A 19,377-nucleotide genomic window follows, 5' to 3' on the forward strand; every position below is an offset into this window, starting at 1 on the left:
CGCCATAATCGGCGCCTTAGACATGGTATAAGGTGCTGTGTCAGTAAAAACCATTCCAATGTATTAACGGGAATGGAAGTAATCAGAAATCGGCGGAAACACAATTTAGCCGCTTTTACTCCCTCACTGCTGTAATTTACAATCCCGCACCCCTATAGAGGCCGTTAAGTCAACACAGGCATGTGTTCGCAAAATTTCGTTCCCAAGTTCAGCCGTGTTCGATGTTGGTGGGTCACTCAGTCAGCCAGCCAGACCGGGCGATTGGTCAGTCAGTCAGTGAGTTAGTAAGTTGCAGATGTATTTCAGTAATATTTTGCACATTCAGGATTTCTTTGTATGGGTCAATTTGTTCGCATGTTGAACGTCGTGGTCGCATGTCGCATGTTCCCCTGTCGCTATGCTCACCCAGGCGTCTAAGCCTCACACCTCAATTGTGGCATGTATGACCCTAACAGACCTTTGTTTCTTCCAGCAGAGTGGCTTCGGATGATCCGGCTGTACACTAATCAGATGTACAACGCTTCGCACTACATGATCTGCTGGGACAATGGGCCGCTAGTTATGCAGCACATGATAGACAGTGGTGGCATCGGGACTAACGACTCGCGCCTCCTCATTGGCTGGAGTCTGTTGCGACGGCTCATGCATCTCGCCAGCGGCAGCCTAATGGCCAAAATGTACCCGCTGAAGATCGAAGACTGCTGCTTCGAGACCGCCCTCGGAGTCATGGAGGTTGCCGTCATGAATGTTTACTTCAAAAAGTGTGCGTATAGGCTTGTGTCTTGTTTCTTCATTGTATCAGGCTAATACGAAAGCTTCTACAAGTCGTAGTTTCAGATTTTATGTTACAACAGCAATTCACACAGAAAAATAACCAACAGGCCAAGAAAAATAATGTCAACCGTGCCACCGATATTATTTTCAAGTTCTTTGGGTAAATGTTGCAGCAGTTACGAAGACAAGTTTTTGAACTTCTAGAGTTTATCTAAGTAGATCTGTAGTTAGCGCAAGAAAAGGCTGTTAGTTTTGAATTACTACCACGAAACAGAAAAGCAATCATGTCGCTGTTGAGAGCGCAATATCCCCCACTACTGTGCCGACCCGTTCCGACTCTCGGTGCTGTGTCTACTACGATGGACCGTCAATGTGTACCTCGGCGGCAGCTGTTAAACGCGGTGGGTTATGGAAAAAAGCCCCCACAACAGGTGCAGAAGAACACAAAATTCCTTTACGGCGAGCGAAGATGCAGCTGCTCGCTGCGACCCAATACAGGACTGGGCGACACATCCGCCACCGTTACATTGGAAAAACTACACCTCAGACCCATACCGTTCTGATGGAGGCATTGCCGCAACATAGAATAGCAGAATCACTAGAGACTTATTATTGGACCTAGAGGATTGCATTGCTTTGAAAGTAAATGCCGTGCTTCTGCATTACAACTCTAAAGTAGTCTTAGCCCTGTAATGCCCAGACAAAGAAAACAGTAAATCAAAATTTTAACACGTCATTGCATTATAATTTGAGGCTCAAACAATCCAGAAACGCCAAGCGAAAATTCTTTTCACCCGAGGTTATCAAAATACATACTGTATCATATACACATAAAAAGTAAGAATATGTATACCTACATATATAATATAGGTATATAAGATATCATGTACCCCTTTATATGTAGCTCTATGTATACCTAATTTAAAAGTATGTATATAATGTACCACATACCCATAAAAATGTGTATCATACACCCATAAAAAGCAGGTGTAGGCCCACCGGGCACGCTTACGTTGGAGGGTGGTGTATTTCAAACTGCATGTGTAACTCCATGCCGCCAGTTATGACACTATAGCTTTTTGAAAGAACGCTCGAGAGCTATCAGAAAGGTATCAGTTGGTGTTTCTTGGCGGTCGAAAGTCACAGGTGGGAGTAAAGCAATCCGAAATGTTGCATGTCCTATATGATACATTTGGCATTACAGGGTTAAAGGGATCACGAAGACCAAATACAACTTTAACTTCAAAGAACTAAACTAAAGTATCTCACGCAGCTGCATTCCAGCCACGGAAGACGTATTTAACCGAAAAAAACGCAACGTGTACCGAAAAATGTTCAAAGTTTGTGCTAGAGTGACGTGTTATGGGATGGAGTGACGCCATATGGGCCAGCACTCGAGACGAAATTTTCTGTGCGCTAACTAAACTTTATATTTCAAATATGGGCCACCGCTAAAGACATGACTTTCAGTGCGTTAACCAGACGTTGGAGTACAAGTGATGCGATGAAACGGAACATAGGCCCTACTACAATCATTCAGTCTTAGTGATGGCCTGGCTCTGCGGCCACCAATCGCACAAAACAAGATTCTGTGACGTCATAGAAAACTATCCAGAAAGTGGATAGGGAGTCGACACTGTTTAGCGTGTTTTCTTCATTGTCTGGATTATTTTCTTGACGTTTGCGATAAAATTGGTGCCATTGTTGTCGGGAGAATGCTGTCTTCCTCACGAACGCCACTTAAATTTGTCTTAACAGCCCTTTCAGGTGCCTCTCGAACGTTTTTACTTGTAGACCATTGTTTTCCGAGTCGTGTTTTGCCTTTTCCTGTTGCCCGACTGGCGAAGAACCCTGTAGCCTGCAAGTCGACACATTCGCGCCATAATTTCATTCAGTGCAAAGATTTTGCGTAAAAATAATCATACCAGCTAAAACAATATCCCCACAACAGAACAATCTTCCCTTATGCCCGTAATTTTCCTCACGGGCACCTGTAGAAAGGGTAATCGACTGAGGGTGGTACAAGCGATCTGCGAATACAAAACGCAATGCGAAATAAATTTAACACCCTGAAAGGAAAAAAAAACACGTATAGGATAAAACCATGTTGACAAATTAAAACGAGTGAAACTCAGTTGGCGGAGTGTAGTGACAGAAATTATTATACGGTATTCAAGAGTACAGCGTTTTTGGTATACATGATTTATCAGTACAAATGATTGGGAAATACACACCTAGTTCTGGATAGGCACCATCATTTTGCTTTATCGACTAGCCAATCCCTCAGAAAGACAATGCCGGGAAAAATGTATGTATGTATAAAAAATTACTTATTGGGCAAAGTATGGCGAGTGGCCCAAGAAAGGAGGAAGTTGTTTGGGAAAGGTACAGGTCTCCTCCGGGCCCTGAATGCTTCAGGTTACGCCTGACTCTCTTTCCATCTCCCAAAGGTAGACTAAGGCCTCCTATGCATGACTGGGCTTTGTGGGCATCGTCCGCCCGCCACATGGTGCACCTGTTGGGCAAGTAGGGCCCGGAATTGGAGTCCCTCATAGTCCCACAGGAGGTTTGGAATATCCAGCTTGACTGTGGAGTCCTTGCAGTATGGGCAGGAGTATACGGTGGGTCGGCTGGAATAAAATAATAAAATAAAATAATACAAACAAGGTATGCATATAAATCTTCTCTGGACACGAGACCAGCTTGGTGGTAAAGTTTACCGCTTAAAGATGTATCTTAGTATGTACACCTCTGCAGTTCCCAATTTTCCTTGTGTTGCATCGCAGACCTCCCCGAGTCCGCACTCAAGAAGGCGGAGCGGATGGCGAAGCTAATTCACGAACAGCTGAAAATCAAGATGAACCAGACTACTTGGATCAAAGGAGACTTCCGCTCCTTAGTAAGCGAGAAGGCTGCGAAACTGGGGGTGTACGTCGGCTATCCACCAAACCTCGCTGCTCCCGGCAGTATAGACAGGTATTTCGGTGAGTAGCTCGTTTTGTATTCATGGTGCTTCAGCCTGAGAGCGGCGACAGTCGGCGTCCTGGTACCGGTAGTTGCTACCGTATCAACTCTGCGGAGCGAATGCACGCAACCCTTTTTCGTGGTTTTCTAGCCATTTTATAGAACTTGCATGGTGGTGGCTGCATTTTACGCAACAATCTGTTCAAGTCTCTGATTGCACGCCACATGATACAATGCGCCATTCACGATACATATGTGTCTCTTTCATACCTCGGCAAAGGTGGCGCGGCTCACTCAAACTCACTCACAAATTTTCTTTCGAATCACCACTCACCAAAACTCAGACTCAATTCTGAGCAGTACATCTGCACTCACTCAAACGCAAACTCACAGTGATCGCAAAACTCAGAACTCACTTGGACTCAAAACTCAAAATGTACTCAGAACTCAAAATGTACTCACTGAAAATGTACTTAGAACTCAAAAAGTACTCACTCAAAATGTTCACAAACTCAAAAAGTACTCAGTACTCAAAGTGTACTGAATCTCAAATTGTACTCAGTACTCAAAATGTACTCAAAACTCAAAATATACTCAAACTCAAAATGCGTTCAAACCTCGCTGCTCCCGGCAGTATAGACAGGTATTTCGGTGAGTAGCTCGTTTTGTATTCATGGTGCTTCAGCCTGAGAGCGGCGACAGTCGGCGTCCTGGTACCGGTAGTTGCTACCGTATCAACTCTGCGGAGCGAATGCACGCAACCCTTTTTCGTGGTTTTCTAGCCATTTTATAGAACTTGCATGGTGGTGGCTGCATTTTACGCAACAATCTGTTCAAGTCTCTGATTGCACGCCACATGATACAATGCGCCATTCACGATACATATGTGTCTCTTTCATACCTCGGCAAAGGTGGCGCGGCTCACTCAAACTCACTCACAAATTTTCTTTCGAATCACCACTCCCCAAAACTCAGACTCAATTCTGAGCAGTACATCTGCACTCACTCAAACGCAAACTCACAGTGATCGCAAAACTCAGAACTCACTTGGACTCAAAACTCAAAATGTACTCAGAACTCAAAATGTACTCACTGAAAATGTACTTAGAACTCAAAAAGTACTCACTCAAAATGTTCACAAACTCAAAAAGTACTCAGTACTCAAAGTGTACTGAATCTCAAATTGTACTCAGTACTCAAAATGTACTCAAAACTCAAAATATACTCAAACTCAAAATGCGTTCAAACTCAAAATGTACTGAGTGCTCAAAATGTACTCAAAACTCAAAATGTACTCAAACTCAAAATGTACTCAAACTCAAAATGGACTCAAAACTCAAAATGTACTCAAAACTCAAAATAAACTCACAACTAAAAATGTACTGAAAACTCAAAATGAATTCATAACTCAAATGAACTCACAGTTCTCTCGCGCTAGGAATTTACTAGGGCTCAGATGGACTCTGATTGTATTGGCATTCAGAGTTTTAAAATTCACTCGTGGTAGAAATACTATGGGTGCGAATTCATCAGCTCAACCTCTTGCATTCGGTACGACATGATAGCGTAACTCCTGTGAGGTCGGAAACAATTTTTGTCGCAGGTTTAATACAGCTATACCTGCTGGCCATGATGATTAGCGCTGCTTGCAAGCAATTGTACGTATATATTGGATACCAAACTCTTGATGTAGGCTCCGTGTTCGTGTTCATGACAGAGGCGGTCCAGACTCGATGGTGTGCTGGGGCCCTGGGGCGAAACAAACAAGATGGGGCGAGGGCACGTGCGCTCACTGCTCAGTTCATTTACGCGGAAGCGGTTAGGGTTAAGGTTCCGTGCATTCTAGCTCTGCATCCTGAAAAAACGCCTCGTGTCAATGCGAACTGTCCCCGCGAATCTATGAAGCGCGAGGCGTTCATGGATATGCCTTTGTTTTTTAATGCGTAGCATTCTTTGCCGAGTACCCCCATGCTCCTCCCCCCGGCCAGGTTGTGTAACGCCCTGCATTTCCACAAAAATGCCGATATCATGGAATTTCAACCTGTAATCATTATAAAACCGTAAATTTAGGTACTTGATCAAACGAAATAAAACAACTTAAAAAAAGAAATAATAAGAAAAATATCCAAAATGGCGAACCGTGTAACACGGGAGTCATGGATAATCACAGATTGGGTTAAAATTCAGAGTGATGTGCCGCTAGGGCATGTGGGGTATCAAATTGAAGGTCTCGAGGAGGGAAATCACGTGGGACAAACAAAAAATTCGTGGTCATAATCCTAGAGTTAGTTATCGTGAGTGATATAAAGGGTTGGACTACATAATGATGACCCGTAGGCGTATGAGGTCTCAAATGAAATGTTTTGATTAGGGAAATAACATTGGAGAAATAAGAACTACATCGTTGTAGTAATAATGACGTAGTAACCGTGAATCATACAATGGTTCGAAATTCATTGGGATGTCGCTAGTGTGTGTGTAGTATCGAACTGAAGATCTCGGTGAGGGGATTCGCGTGGGACAAAAAATGCTTGATGGTTATAATCGTGACACAGTCATGGCGAGTCATAGATATAGTTAACACTCAATGTGATGTGCGCTAGGGCGTGTGGGGTCTCAAATTGAAGGTCTCAATGAGGGAAATCATGTGAGACTAATAAAAATTCCTCCTGGTCATAATCATGACATAGTCATGGTGAGTCATCGATTGGGTTAAAAATCAAACTGATGCCACCGCGAGGTATGGGGTATCAAGTTGAAAGTCTTGATGAGGGGAATCACTTGGGACAAATAAGAGATGCTTCTTCGGTATCCTCATGCGGTAGACATGGTAAGTCATAAACTAGGTTAAAATTCAAAGAAATCCTGGCAGAGTGTGTGGAGCATCAAATTAAAGGTTTCGATGAATAAAATCATGTGGGGTAGATAAAAAGGGCATCCCGCTCGTAAGCACTAGTTAACAGTAAACTGCGAAAATTCATCGCAGATGCTAGAACGGTAGCACAAAAAAAATTCTGGTGTCAAAGGGAAGGGTTTGAGGGAGAAAATGTAGCGCGGGCAATGACAGCATCGTAAGATCATTATGTGCACTCACTCCATATGTAAAAATTCGAAGTTGTGTCGTAAGCTCATTGGGGCTGTACAAGTATTGGTTTCCGTGTCGGGATTCACGTGTAGCTAAAGCGAACACATGCTACTTAGTAATGGCAAGTTCACTTTTGAAGGACGGCAATATTGTAAGTGCGAAGATCCCAAGCGTGAAAATTCATTTATTTCACTTCCACATTATCCCCATCATCAAACACTTCGAAGAACACTTCGTCTTCTTCTGGACTGATCATCATCTTCGTTGGTTTCTGGACCGGTGTTCGGAGACGGCTGTGTCGTAGAATAAACGCCCTACTTCACCGCGTGCGGGTAAATATCGCTTACACGAGTTATTTTCGATTCAAGATGAAACAAGCTACTTCCCCCTTTTGCCCTCTTTGTGACGTGCACGAGGACTTGAACCACGTATTATGTGAGTGTACGCGGTATAGAGTGCTAGAACGTCCCTTTTAATGTCCTTGGGTCTTCCGCTTTCTAGAGAACAAACTCTAAGTTACATTAGGCCCTTGGTCGAACTCTAAACGAGCATCTCGAGCGAAAAAAGCTCTTTTGTCTTTCCTGCGAAGCACAAGACTTGATCAGACTCTTTAAGCAAGTCTCTATTAATGAGCGCATCATCTTTTATCACAGCCATTATCATCATCTCTTCATCTATTTTATTTTTTCATACATCTGGTGTAGCAAGCTAGGCACCTTGGCCAGGCTAACCTCACCAGTATCATTAAAGACTATTCTCTCTCTCTCACCAAGTACCCAAGGCCCTTATAAGATTCAAAAACCTTATTTGGTGCTTCAGAGGGATCAATCGTGCTTGCGGTGTTTGACCACGCCATTTTTAAAACGTGGCTTGGTCGACACCCTGCGGCTCGCAATGTCTGAAAAAAAAGCCCGCGTAGCCACCAAACAACGCTGCTGAACAGCCACAGGGGCAAGATGGAAATGAAAATTGGGCAAATTTTATTAATGTCGGGATGGGTCAACATCCGCAGCCAACCACTGCTCACTGTACCCCACTTCTATAATTTGCATAGACCAGAATTTGGCCGGGTCAGCCATTTTATAACGATAGAGGCACCACCTGGCGGGCATTTCTTGGGGACTTCAAGGCGAGCAGACGACGCCACAGTCTCACGCTGTTCCTCCGTGCCGCGCGTGGATATCAAACGTCCAGGCGGCATGGAAAATCCGTGTTATTTATCAGTCACGTCAGCACCACCAAGTTCAACCGGGCTATAAATAAAAGAGAACGTTGAATGTGTCCGAGAGCTGTCATATTTTCCCATAAATTCTGTCCCCCACCCGCTAAGGCGGCGGGCCACCCTACAAGCGCTTTGTCCTGACGGGGGTTGCCTGTGAAGCAACGTTTAACCGTGCGAGCAGGACGCCAGACTTTTCATCCTCAATTGATGTTTATTTTCTTAATTGGGGGCAGGTTGCCGTCATTGCCTTTACTGAGCAATGTGCAGGAGCTACTCGTCCGGGCGTGATTACGCCATTGTTGGTGCACCAACAATCAGCGTTAGGGCAAAGGGCTCATGCAACAAATATGTGAAGTGCACCACGACAAAAAAAGTGTCTGCCTGTGCGGAATCTGTTCGCTGCACAAATTTCCGGCGCCCCTTAAGTGCCGCCGCGAATTGTTCACCGTGAAGAATCGGAAAGACTTCGAACCGAGCAAATTTGCCGGAATACGTACGGCCCTACGGTGCTTCTGAAAGCAGTTTATTCACCCTCCTGTTCAATCCATATTGCACCTTTTAGTTCTCTGGAGGTATGTTCTGTTCATCTGATCGACCGGAAGCCGACAAAAATCATCCGGACACCTACGCTGCAGCTCGGGTATGCGAAAATACTAAGCCGAAAGCGAAATAAAAGCGTCGCGGTGGCGGAGAACGCCCCGTCGTGTAAGGAAATAGCTGTTCACGGTTCCCACCCATCGCTGAAACGCTAAAGTACTTGTAAGCAAGCAAACGACCGTGAAATCTTGGTGTATCAGATAAGTTGCCCCTGTTTGGCAGCAGGAAATAGTGTTGTGAGGCGGCAAATATTTTACTTTTATGAACATTTCGTCTACGACATGCACCGTGAAAGGAGTATTTCATGGCCTTGTTTAACAACCAACTCAGTATGAGGTATGGGAGTGTGTATTAAATGTGAACACGTTCGCGCACCCACAGCAGCAAGCCATGCTGGGAATTTGCACGGCCGCGCGCGCGATGGGAGGCATTCGCTGATTGCGCCAACCCACTTACTTCTTAGCGTATGCGTAGGAGGCATATCAGCCCAATAGTTCCTAAGTTGTTTCATGGGAACGCAGGCTTGTTGACGGATGTTGAGTGCTGCAATGTGTCGAACTAACCACGCTTTCAAGAAGGCGTGCCAACAATTAACGAGTACAATTATATCTATCGAGCACTGAATAAGACCTTTTTACTTAACTGGTCACTATTCTGTGGCATGATTTCCAATGGTTGCATCCGATCCACCTTCCCTCACCGAGACAATGTTTTGATAACCTACAGGCCCTATCGGCATCACTTTGAATTTTAACCCAATCATTGACTAGCCATGACTGTATCATGATGATAAGGAGGACGCATTTCTTTATTTATTCCACGCGATTTCCCTCCTCGAGACCTTTATCTTGATACCCAACAAGCCCTAATGGCGTCACTCTAAATTTTCACTCAATCTACGACTCACCAATATCATACCTATAACCACAAAGCATTTTTATATTAGTCCCACGTGATTCCCCTCAACGAGATATTTAATTTGATACTCCACACACCCTAGCAGGATCTTTTGGAATTTTAATCAAATCTGGCTAACCATGACCCTCATGACTGTAAGCAGGACGCATTATTTATATGCCCCACGTGATTCCCCTAATTGAAACCTTCAATTTGATACCCCATTTGCTTTAGCGGCCTCCCCTTAAATTTTAACCCAATCTATGACTTACCACGACTATCTCCTGATTAGAACCACGAATCCTTTTCTTATTTGCCCCACGTGATTCCCCTCATCAATATCGCAAATTTGATACCCTACACTTCCTAGCGGGGTGACTTCGATATTTAACCCAATATAAGAGTCGCCATGACTATCACATGACTACAACCAGGAAGCATTTTTGTATTTGTCCTGCGTGGTTCCCCTCATCGAGACCATTAATTTGATACCCAACACATCCCAGTGGCATCATTTTAAATGTTAACCCACTTTATCACCTATTATCACTAGCATTAGCAACACAGCGCAAAAAAAAACCAAGGACGAGACGTAGACGACAAACCAGCGCTTGTTTGTCGTCTCCGTCTCGTCCTTAGTCTTTTTTGCGCTGTGTTGCTAATGGATTACCAACTAGCCGGAACCCTCACGATATTATCACTATGTCATATGATAATAATCAGGAAGCAGTTCTGCATTGGTCCGAAGTCATTCCTCTCATTGAGACCTTTAATTTCATACACAACACGCCCTAGCGCTATGAATTTGAATTTGAACCCAATTTATGACTAGCCAAGAATAGGTCATAATATAACCATAACGCATTTTTCTCACGTGATTCCCCTCATCTATACCTTGAATATGGTTCCCCACACGCCCTCGTGGCATCATTGTGAATTTTAACCAAATCTATTGCTTATGACTGTCTGAAGACTATACACAGGAAGATTTTTTTAAAAGTTACCTCGCATGATTCTGTTAATCGAGACCTTTAACTTATTACCTTACACGTCTTAGCGACATCTGTTTGAATGTTTACACAATATAACTCATAATGCCGTCATTATTCTATTTAAACGGGCGTCGCCCAGTCAGTTCAGTTGACAACTCATTTGAAACAGCGGAGGCGAGAGGCGTCGCCCCTTTCGCCCGGCGCTCACCTCTCCCTTTTTGACCCTGGCAAATCAAACCATTAACAGAAGCAGGCGAGCAACCAGCAAGAAAGCGCCACCTTGTGCTTTCCCACCACCCTATCCTACTTTCTTAAAGGATCCATCAAGAGGAAAAGGCCCGATAACCCTTTTTTATGACCTCACCAGTCGATTATTATTCACACACCCAGCCGGTAAATCAAACTGTCAAAATGTGCTCTACTCAAAATGTACTCAAACTCAAAATTTACTGAGTACTCAAAATGTACTGAAACTCAAAATGTACTCATAACTCAAAACGTACTCAGACTCAAAATTTAATGAAGACTCAAAATGGACTCAGAACTTGCTCGGTCTCAGGCGTACTCAAACTCAGTCGGGCCCAAACTCACTCAAGCTCAAACTCACCTCGCCACACTAGCCTCACGCTCACTCAAACTCAAACTCACGCGTGAGTTTGAGTCCAAATGAGTCTCAGTGAGCGGACTCATGACTGAGTCCGCTGACCTCTGGTCTCTTATGCCGACGCTGCAGCAGTGCTTCCCCTGATTTTAATAAAATATGAAAACATCATTGCCATAGGCAGGGCAGGAGTGACTTGGGGAGTTCGCCTCTAACTTTCGATTGCAGCGCCAAAAGCTAAGGAGCCGGCTTCGTGAGTACACACGCTGAGTGAAGTTAATTTGCCCGTTCTGAGACGTGCGGAAGTGAGCATGTTGACACCATTGGCATGTATTAATCTGTAATCATTATTAACTGGGCCCGAGAGCGTGAGTTGTACGTAACGAGGAAAGTGTAATGCTTGCCTCTGCGTAAAAATGCGTAATTGAGGAAAGTAAGAACAATGATTGTTATAGGGGTTGTATAATTAGAATATTCAAGGATTTACAATCGATGTGAAAGAAATGAAATGAAAAGCAAGAATAAAAGCCGGAAGTACAATGTAACCAAATCCTAGAGGCGTACCGAATTCGGGTGCATCAGGGGATTGTATGAAAAGAAATCGAAAGAAAATTTACAAACGAAATTTGTCAGTTGTCAATCATGGTTTCCACATGAACATTACAACCCATTTTTTGAAGCAATTACTATTGTTGGTAAAAGCGTCCGAATGGCGTCGTTTGCTACTTTATATAACGAAGTTATGCTTCTCATTTCAAAAGTCGTTTCACTCCACTTTCAGGCGAAATCGACGAAAGCTTTCAAGGTGTTTAAAGCATGGCGATAATGGTTGACACAGGGCCGAGAAAGAGATCAGCAGTGCCGCTGCGGAATTGTGTTGTCTGTGTGCAGAATCTGCAGAATTTGTTTGCCTTGAAACGGGCTCAAAAGAGACAGATAATATACATCGATATGATAAGCAATTAGACAATTAAAGGGGTATCAGAATATAAACAATGATGGTTGAGTTAAGAAAGTATATGCTTACGCGGAGAACATTTTCGCTTCCTGGAACGACGCTCAAACATTTTTAGAGGGAAAGCTCTACTGAGCCATGTCTGGCTAAGTTATTCATCTCGTTGCATTGACCTGGAGCCAGTGGAACGCAAATGTGCCACGTACGACCTGACGCCCTGTTATCCGGCGTCGAGAGGCATCACCGCTGCACTCTTTTGGAGCATCACCGTTGCAGTACCACGTGACTAGGCGAGGGTTTAATGACTTCTTCCCCAGCGTTTGGTTGCTCAGTCTCGCTATTGATGGCGCGCCGCCGCCGACTGAGCGCATATGTGGCTGATGGAACCTAACTTTCATGAGATATTGTACGCATTGTCTTGGCAAAACCAAGAAAACAAAAAAATTAAAACCGTTCCCCTGAGTGTGAAAGCTGGAGGAAGTGCAGAGCAGTGAATACCCATAATGGGCTGTAGCGCTGTTATCCGCTCACTGCTGCCACCCCATGCAATCCAAATTTCCCGCCTTCATAGTGCTCGCGCGCCCCTGCCTGAAACTGTGCCAGCGGAAGTTCTGTTCTTTGTTGCTTGCTTGAATTTCGTATGCTGGAGCTGTTTCACGTCATTTCAAACGCGTAATTGTTTCATGTGCGGCTGAAGCCTTTCTGCATATTTTTGAAAGCCCCATCATTTTCTTGCACGGCTGGAGCCTTTCTGCGGCATTTTGAATGCGCCATTTTTTTGCGTGTGGTGCCTTTCTGCGTCATTTCGAACTCGCAAATTTTTTTCTTACGCGGCCATTTTTCTTTTTTGCATACAATCGTAATAACCAACCCAGCGCGTGTTACTAACTGAATGAACGGGGGCACTCCCGGTTAAGTAGGTATATTTTGCCTGACATAGACTTACAGCTTTCTTTGCGCTAAACAACGGAGAGATGTAGGACAAGTACCAGGGGTTCACGAGTTTCTAACAGTTATGAATATATAAGCCGCTTGGCTTTCGAAGCGTCTGGGTTACGCCACGACGACAGCGCTACAACGGAACGCCCTGTTGCTTTACTTGGGTGCAACGAGTGAGCTACGACGACAAGGCGAGCGTCTAAAGTGGTCTGCTCTTAATCGGTACACCTTTCTCTGGTGGAGCAACGCTGGAGAAACACCAGAACTGGCGGCCCCTCTCCCTTCGTCGCAGACCCGGCTGTTGCGCCTCGCATTCATTTCCGAACTTGCCTCTGAATGTTCTACATGACTGGCAGGCCCGGATCGTTTGGTCCGCAGGCTTTCACATCTCTCCCAAAGTGGACCGTGTTAGCACGCCTTAGAACCCGGGAGTCCAAAGCCAACGGCCGCGCTTCCAACCCAAAGAAAATGCCGTGTGCTCGAAATGGGAAAATAGCGCACTCGGTTAGGCGCCTGTTTCGTAATCCGAGGGACCCATGTTCGGTTCCGACCACGGGAACCGTTTTTTTTCTAACCATTTACAGGTTATTATTCCCCGCCGCTGCTATCTACGTACCCATGTGGCCTTTGGGTGGCCGAGTGGTTTGCATGCCGGTTTCATGGAGGGAACGGCCTGAGTTCGATTCCCGGGAATTCCCTAATCAGATTTTATTTTTCTTAAGGCGCACCGTCCACACACCTGCTCGTAGGCTCTTTGCGTGTTCGCCACTTTTTTTCACGCTTGGGGGTTTTTTGGTCTGACGGACGGATATTGCTCGCCCTCAGCAGCTCCGCAGTGAATAGGCGTTTCACTCGTGATCAATAGGTTTAGAAATGTTTCACCTGACCCATTATTTGCATCTTTGCACGCCTGCAGCGATGTTTCCGCAAACTGGCAAGACCTTTTTCACCAGCTACGTGGAGGCGCACAAGACAGCGACCGGGGCTCTCTTCAAGTATGACGATGCTGAGAACTTTACGGTGGGCACGGCCAATGCATTCTACAGTGCGGGGCCGAACGTCATGGCGCTCTTGGCTGGCATCATACAACCACCCCTCTTCTACGCAAGGGGCGTCTCCGCGGTGAACTTCGGCGGACTGGGGCAGGTGCGGAGCTGCATTGGCCAAAAGGCAGTCTGTCACGCGCTGCTCGCTGCTATCGAAGTTACCCATACCTTCCGTTTCACAAAAATGATTGGCGTGCACTGTTGTTGGAACGCCCTGCGCGTACTTTTCTGGTAAATTGCGCTCGTGGAAGTGTAGGCCACAATCGTGCGAATAACACTGTTGCGGAACCGAATAGGGCCCGAAAAAAAAATTCAGGGCATTTCCACACCATGAACAGCCGAGCTGTACTTTCATTTAAATTTAGTAACGACAGTCATAATGACCGTTCTCGCCAGGGGCTCCAGTAGAGGAGAGGGGTCCGAACAACCTCGTTCAAAAAAAGTGGAGGCTCAGCCTCCCGAGTCCTAACACAATAAGGCAAGCAATGGCTCCAAAACGAAACAAAACACATCACCCCCGGAGTGGTTAAAACAGGCAAGCTAAAAACGACTGAGTTATTCTGCCGGAACACGCGTCCTGTGTGGCAAGGCTAAGCGTTATTCAGTATAACGCATTATGTCACGCAGGTTGACGAAGGCTTGGATGGCACCTGGTACATAATATTAATTAGGTTCAAGCACCAAGCGCAAGTACATGAAAAAGAATTCCGGTAGGAGCGCCTCTGTCCAGCCAACATTCTTTTTTCCTGTAGTTGTCCTTGGCGCTAACCTAAAGAGAAAGGAATGCTACCTCACGCCTGTTACTGGAATCACTTGACATACAGACAACGGAACAGACGCTGAATAGGAACGCCGGGAATTGCCGCCAATTTGCGGAAGTTGCCTGCGCAGCGTTGTTAAACGTACTTACGGCGATTACTTCCCATCGAGATATCATTGTGACCAAGGGTTCCGTGAGGAAGCCGAAACCTTCTTTTTCCTTTAAAATCGAAATAACTTGCGGTCGGCGTCCTGGTCTTTCTTATATAGTGGCTGAAGCATGAGTTATTGTTTTGGTTTTTGTTCTCTGTATACGTCGGTAATAAAGGAAAAAAAAAGAGCTGGGTGGACGAATTGCGGTACAGACAGACAGACCGCTTAAGTAGCCCGAGCGACACTACCGTCTTTATGATGACGATGATTATGATTATGACGATTAGAGGTCCTCCCTTTATATCGGGACGTCGGTGTTCACCAACCGACTTGCCTATCGCATTTAAAAGCACCCCCTCTCCAGCCTACTGCCCACACGTTGCTGTGCCTTGTGCAGGTAATTGGGCACGAGATGATGCACGGCTTCGATGTGACGGGGATCACAGCAGACGCTGACGGCATAGCCAAAAAGTTATCTGATGTGACTACGATAGAACAGTTCCAGCAGAAGGTGGAGTGCCTGCGAAAGGCCTACGAGGCGGCAAGTACCACTTTCGTTTCGCTTCACTGCTGCGCCGGTGACACCTGGTAATGACAGCGGTCGTCGTTTCTATTGCGTACGCATCAAAGTTTTCGGTACTTCGGGCGTGTGTGTAAGATCACAACGGCACGTGCACAAGGGTTCGTCGGACTAAAGCCAATTGTCACCCGTCTCTGTGCTGAGCCCAGCCACCGTCATCGTGACTGAGTGAACAATAGGAAGACCAACAAGTGAAGGAAGAAGCGAAAGATTTGAAGAAAGACAAGTGAAAGAAAACCACCCAGCGCTCTCCGCAAGCGTGCGGTTGTGGAGGGAAGGGGGCAGTATGCTGTGCCAGCACGAGGTGCTCGACGGCGCGACGCTTGGCCACAACGTGAGGTGGGGCGTGCACTTGTATATGATGTGCGTTCGCTTAAAACGCAGTTCGCGGTCCGCTTCTGTACGCACTTCGCGCCACCAACACAGAGGCTCATCATCGCTGCCGTCGAGACAACCCACGAGTGAGGGCTGCCTCTGCGCACTGCTTCTGCGCCCAAACATCTCTTGAGGGAGTATTGTAATCGCCAGTCATTTTTTGTTAAGTCAGATATCGGCCCGTCTTGTGGGTAGCGAACAATTGAGTTGAGTCAGTCCCACCCCATCAGAGGAGAAATAGTTGTGATATTATATAATGGATGCTTGTTTTGTAAAATACATGATTACTGTAACGGCCCGTTTCCAGTTTAAAAGGAATTAGCGGTGCAGCCATAGCAAGAAGGACGTCAAAACGGGAGAAAAAGAAACGAGAAAAAACATGAAACAACGAAACGCAATATATGCTTGCGTCCAATCAGAAAGGGAGGGTGAGTGGTCTTTAGAAGATTGCCGCTGAATTCTAAAGGAATGGGTACTTATTTCGCAATTTTAGAGAATTTAAAAATACATATGGCAGAAAAACGCAAGTCCTACAGGACCTGAAATGCGTAGAAAATATCAAGAGAAGTCACTTTCCGTTTATTCATGAGGGTGATCAAATCCATGTTTAGTCATTAGGCAGGCCTGTTTATGTTCACCTTCTGGCCATTGTATGCTGAGAACATAGGAATTCCTTTAAGCGTCGATATTCCTTTGATCACTGTTAATTCTCGTCCAACCCGTGAGATACAACACAATTCCAGTTATACCCTGGAGGGGGAACTTGATCGCTTCAAAGGAGATAGAGAAGGTTGTAGTGCAGACATAATACTTCGTGCAGCAGGGAGTAATGAAACGATTCCAGTAATAGCGCAAGTGTTAAGTACGGAAGACGAGGCATATTCCCGACTCCAAGTATACGCTCGCCACCTGGCGGCTAGCGCGGGCATCTAAACTTTCAGGTCCGCTTTATTGTAGCTTTAGCTACACTGGCCGAGGTTGAGCAGTTTGACTTGGCTCCTGGAGAGCCGTGGAGGAGCACTGACGTAACACGGCGCACAGAACGTTGCTCGCTGCCCGGCGTCTCTAACACACCCCACGTGTCCAGCGTCTTCGCCGACCTCCGTTCCGCACGTGGTGGCTCTGTCCACTTGATGATAATGCGAGGGGTGGCCGGGTGTAGAACCGATGGCTTGTGCGTCGCAGCAACATGGACGTGCGCCTGTGGAACCAGCTTAGCTCTGGGGCGATTGATGACGCTGCGCCGGAGCAGCTTGTTAAATATGCATGTGTCACATAATGCGTATATTGTGCGTGCGTCATTGAAGCAGCAGCAATTATGAGAATCAAGGTAATCCTAGACAACCAGGAAATCTAAGAATAACCAGCAGAACCTTGGCTCATGCTACGTATATCTTGGCGTAGCCGTGCTAATCCACTGCTAATTTTTTTCTCTCCATCATTATCCTATGTCACAGTGCTTTTTGGAGCCGTTTTTCGAGGCAACTATAACGCCTACACACAACCTTGGTGAAGGAAATGTCCTCGTTGGGTGGGCATTAGGATGGAAATACTGATATACGAGTATAGGCCGGTCGCAAAGGTATACGCGGCTCTTGGAGAGCTTTACGGATGAGGAACCTGGCTTACAAGACAGCATGGTAGGAAAGGGACACAGAAAGGGTAACAAGTAGGTGGGACAAGCTCTATATAGAAACGTCTACTTCTCGCCTACATGTGCTCCTATCCTTACTCCGTCCTGACTGCGCTCTCGTATATTCCACGCCTGGACCAATTAATTCAGCAAAGCATTCTGTCGAGCAATATAGCAAACAGTTAGGAGCGCGGGAGTCTGCTAGGAACATCGTGGTGGAATACAGAAGCGCTCAAAAAAACAAGGACAAAGGAAGAAGTAGACAACAAGCGCCGTGTTGTCTACTTCTTCCTTTGTCCTTGTTTTTTTGAGCGCTTCTGTATTCCACCACGATGAACACATACCAACTAGCCCAACTTTCCGTTCTTCTGCTAGGAACATCTGGAAATTGACTGATTGATTGTAGGGTTTAACGCGCCGACGCAATGCAGGCGATGAGGCGTGCCGTAGTGGAGGGCTCGGGATTAACTTTTACCACCTGTGGATCTTTAACGTGCGCCGAAATCTCGTACACACGGGTGCTTTTGCTTTTCGGCTCCATCAGAAAACGGCCGCTGCGGCGAAGAATCGAACCTGCGACCTCGTGCTCAGAAGCGCAACACCTTAGCCACTCAGCCACCGCGGCGGTGCGAACATCTGGAAGTCACTGAATTGATACCGAATTGATGGCCACATTTACGATAGTAAACAATCTAAATGAAGAGGGCAAATCAATAGAAGTGACGCCAGAAGAAAACTGGTATGGTTCTCGAAGCATGGTTGCAAGATAAAATTTCGACATCAATTATTTGTCCGAACGCGGCAATTGATTATCACGGCTTTATAGTCTCTCGCCTTCCTTGAACTGACCTCACATCTCGACGCCTATTTGGAACTCACCGCCCCTTGTTTACTGGAGGTGGTTACGATTTACACGCCTCTACTTGACTGCAGGTGGAAGCGGAGGCGCGGGTGCAGTTCCCGAGGCTTAGCCACAGATACGACTCGGAAGGCTTCGTCGACTGGACGGGCCTTTGGCTGGCGTACTACGCCTACCGGGCACTTTCTCCCGACGAGCGTGACGCAGTGATCCCAGGGCTGCCGCTGACCGCCGAGCAGCTCTTCTTCGTGGCGCACTGCTACAAGTGGTGTGGTTCCTCGAGGAGGCGCGACCCAAACGGCGCATACTGGGCGACTCGCTCGCGCTGTTCCTTGCCACTGCGCCAGATGGCCGAGTTCGCCGCAGCGTTCAATTGCCGGCCTGGCGACAGAATGAACCCTTCGTCACGGTGTACCTTCTTTACTTGAAGCAGTGCCCCACGCACGGTTTATTGTGCAGCTGGTGTACATAATTACGCGTCCTGACTGTACACACTACGAGGGGAAAGAGAGGAAAAACTTTTTTTCGCAGAGCCTTGTTTGAGTGGAGCCTTCTTACAGGATGCCATGTGCCGTCCTTTTTGTTACGGCTCTCTCAACCACCCGGAGCTGATCCCAAAAGTGGAAGCTGGACAGCAGTATCTCCCACTGCTCTTGGGAATGGGGAGGGGTGCAGGTGGCAAATCAGGGTTCTGGGTGCAATCAAGAATGATGTGCCTAAGAGTTGCTTATTACATAGAGAATTTGGGTTGAGCTTCGTGTTGATTTGGAAACATAACGTGCATCAGGGTTAGGTGAGGATACGTGTGTGTTTGCACAAGTCTGAGCATATTTTCTTGCGTCTGTTAGTTGTGGGTAGGGGAATGGAAGGGTTCTGTGGACGAGTCTTTAGTGGTCTGTAATTTCTTGGTACGTCGTGAAGGGCATAGGTTCATATGAGCCCTCAG

General features: G+C 46.2%; 1 protein-coding gene across 1 annotated transcript; it reads left to right on the top strand.

The window, feature by feature from the left end:
* The first annotated feature begins 481 nt into the window (after window positions 1–481).
* LOC144179791 (neprilysin-3-like) lies at window positions 482–18,859 on the top strand. Its single transcript, XM_077708227.1, has 5 exons — window positions 482–763; window positions 3,561–3,758; window positions 13,943–14,172; window positions 15,382–15,525; window positions 18,506–18,859. The coding sequence occupies exons 1-5, from the start codon at window positions 487–489 to the stop codon at window positions 18,857–18,859; spliced, it is 1,203 nt and encodes a 400-aa protein (XP_077564353.1). The 5' UTR covers window positions 482–486.
* The last annotated feature ends 518 nt before the right edge of the window (window positions 18,860–19,377 follow it).

Source organism: Haemaphysalis longicornis, unplaced genomic scaffold, assembly GCF_048455015.1.
Source record: "Haemaphysalis longicornis isolate Haplotype H1 unplaced genomic scaffold, Haemaphysalis longicornis Haplotype H1 scaffold_4, whole genome shotgun sequence".
In the NCBI taxonomy this organism is placed as follows: domain Eukaryota; kingdom Metazoa; phylum Arthropoda; class Arachnida; order Ixodida; family Ixodidae; genus Haemaphysalis; species Haemaphysalis longicornis.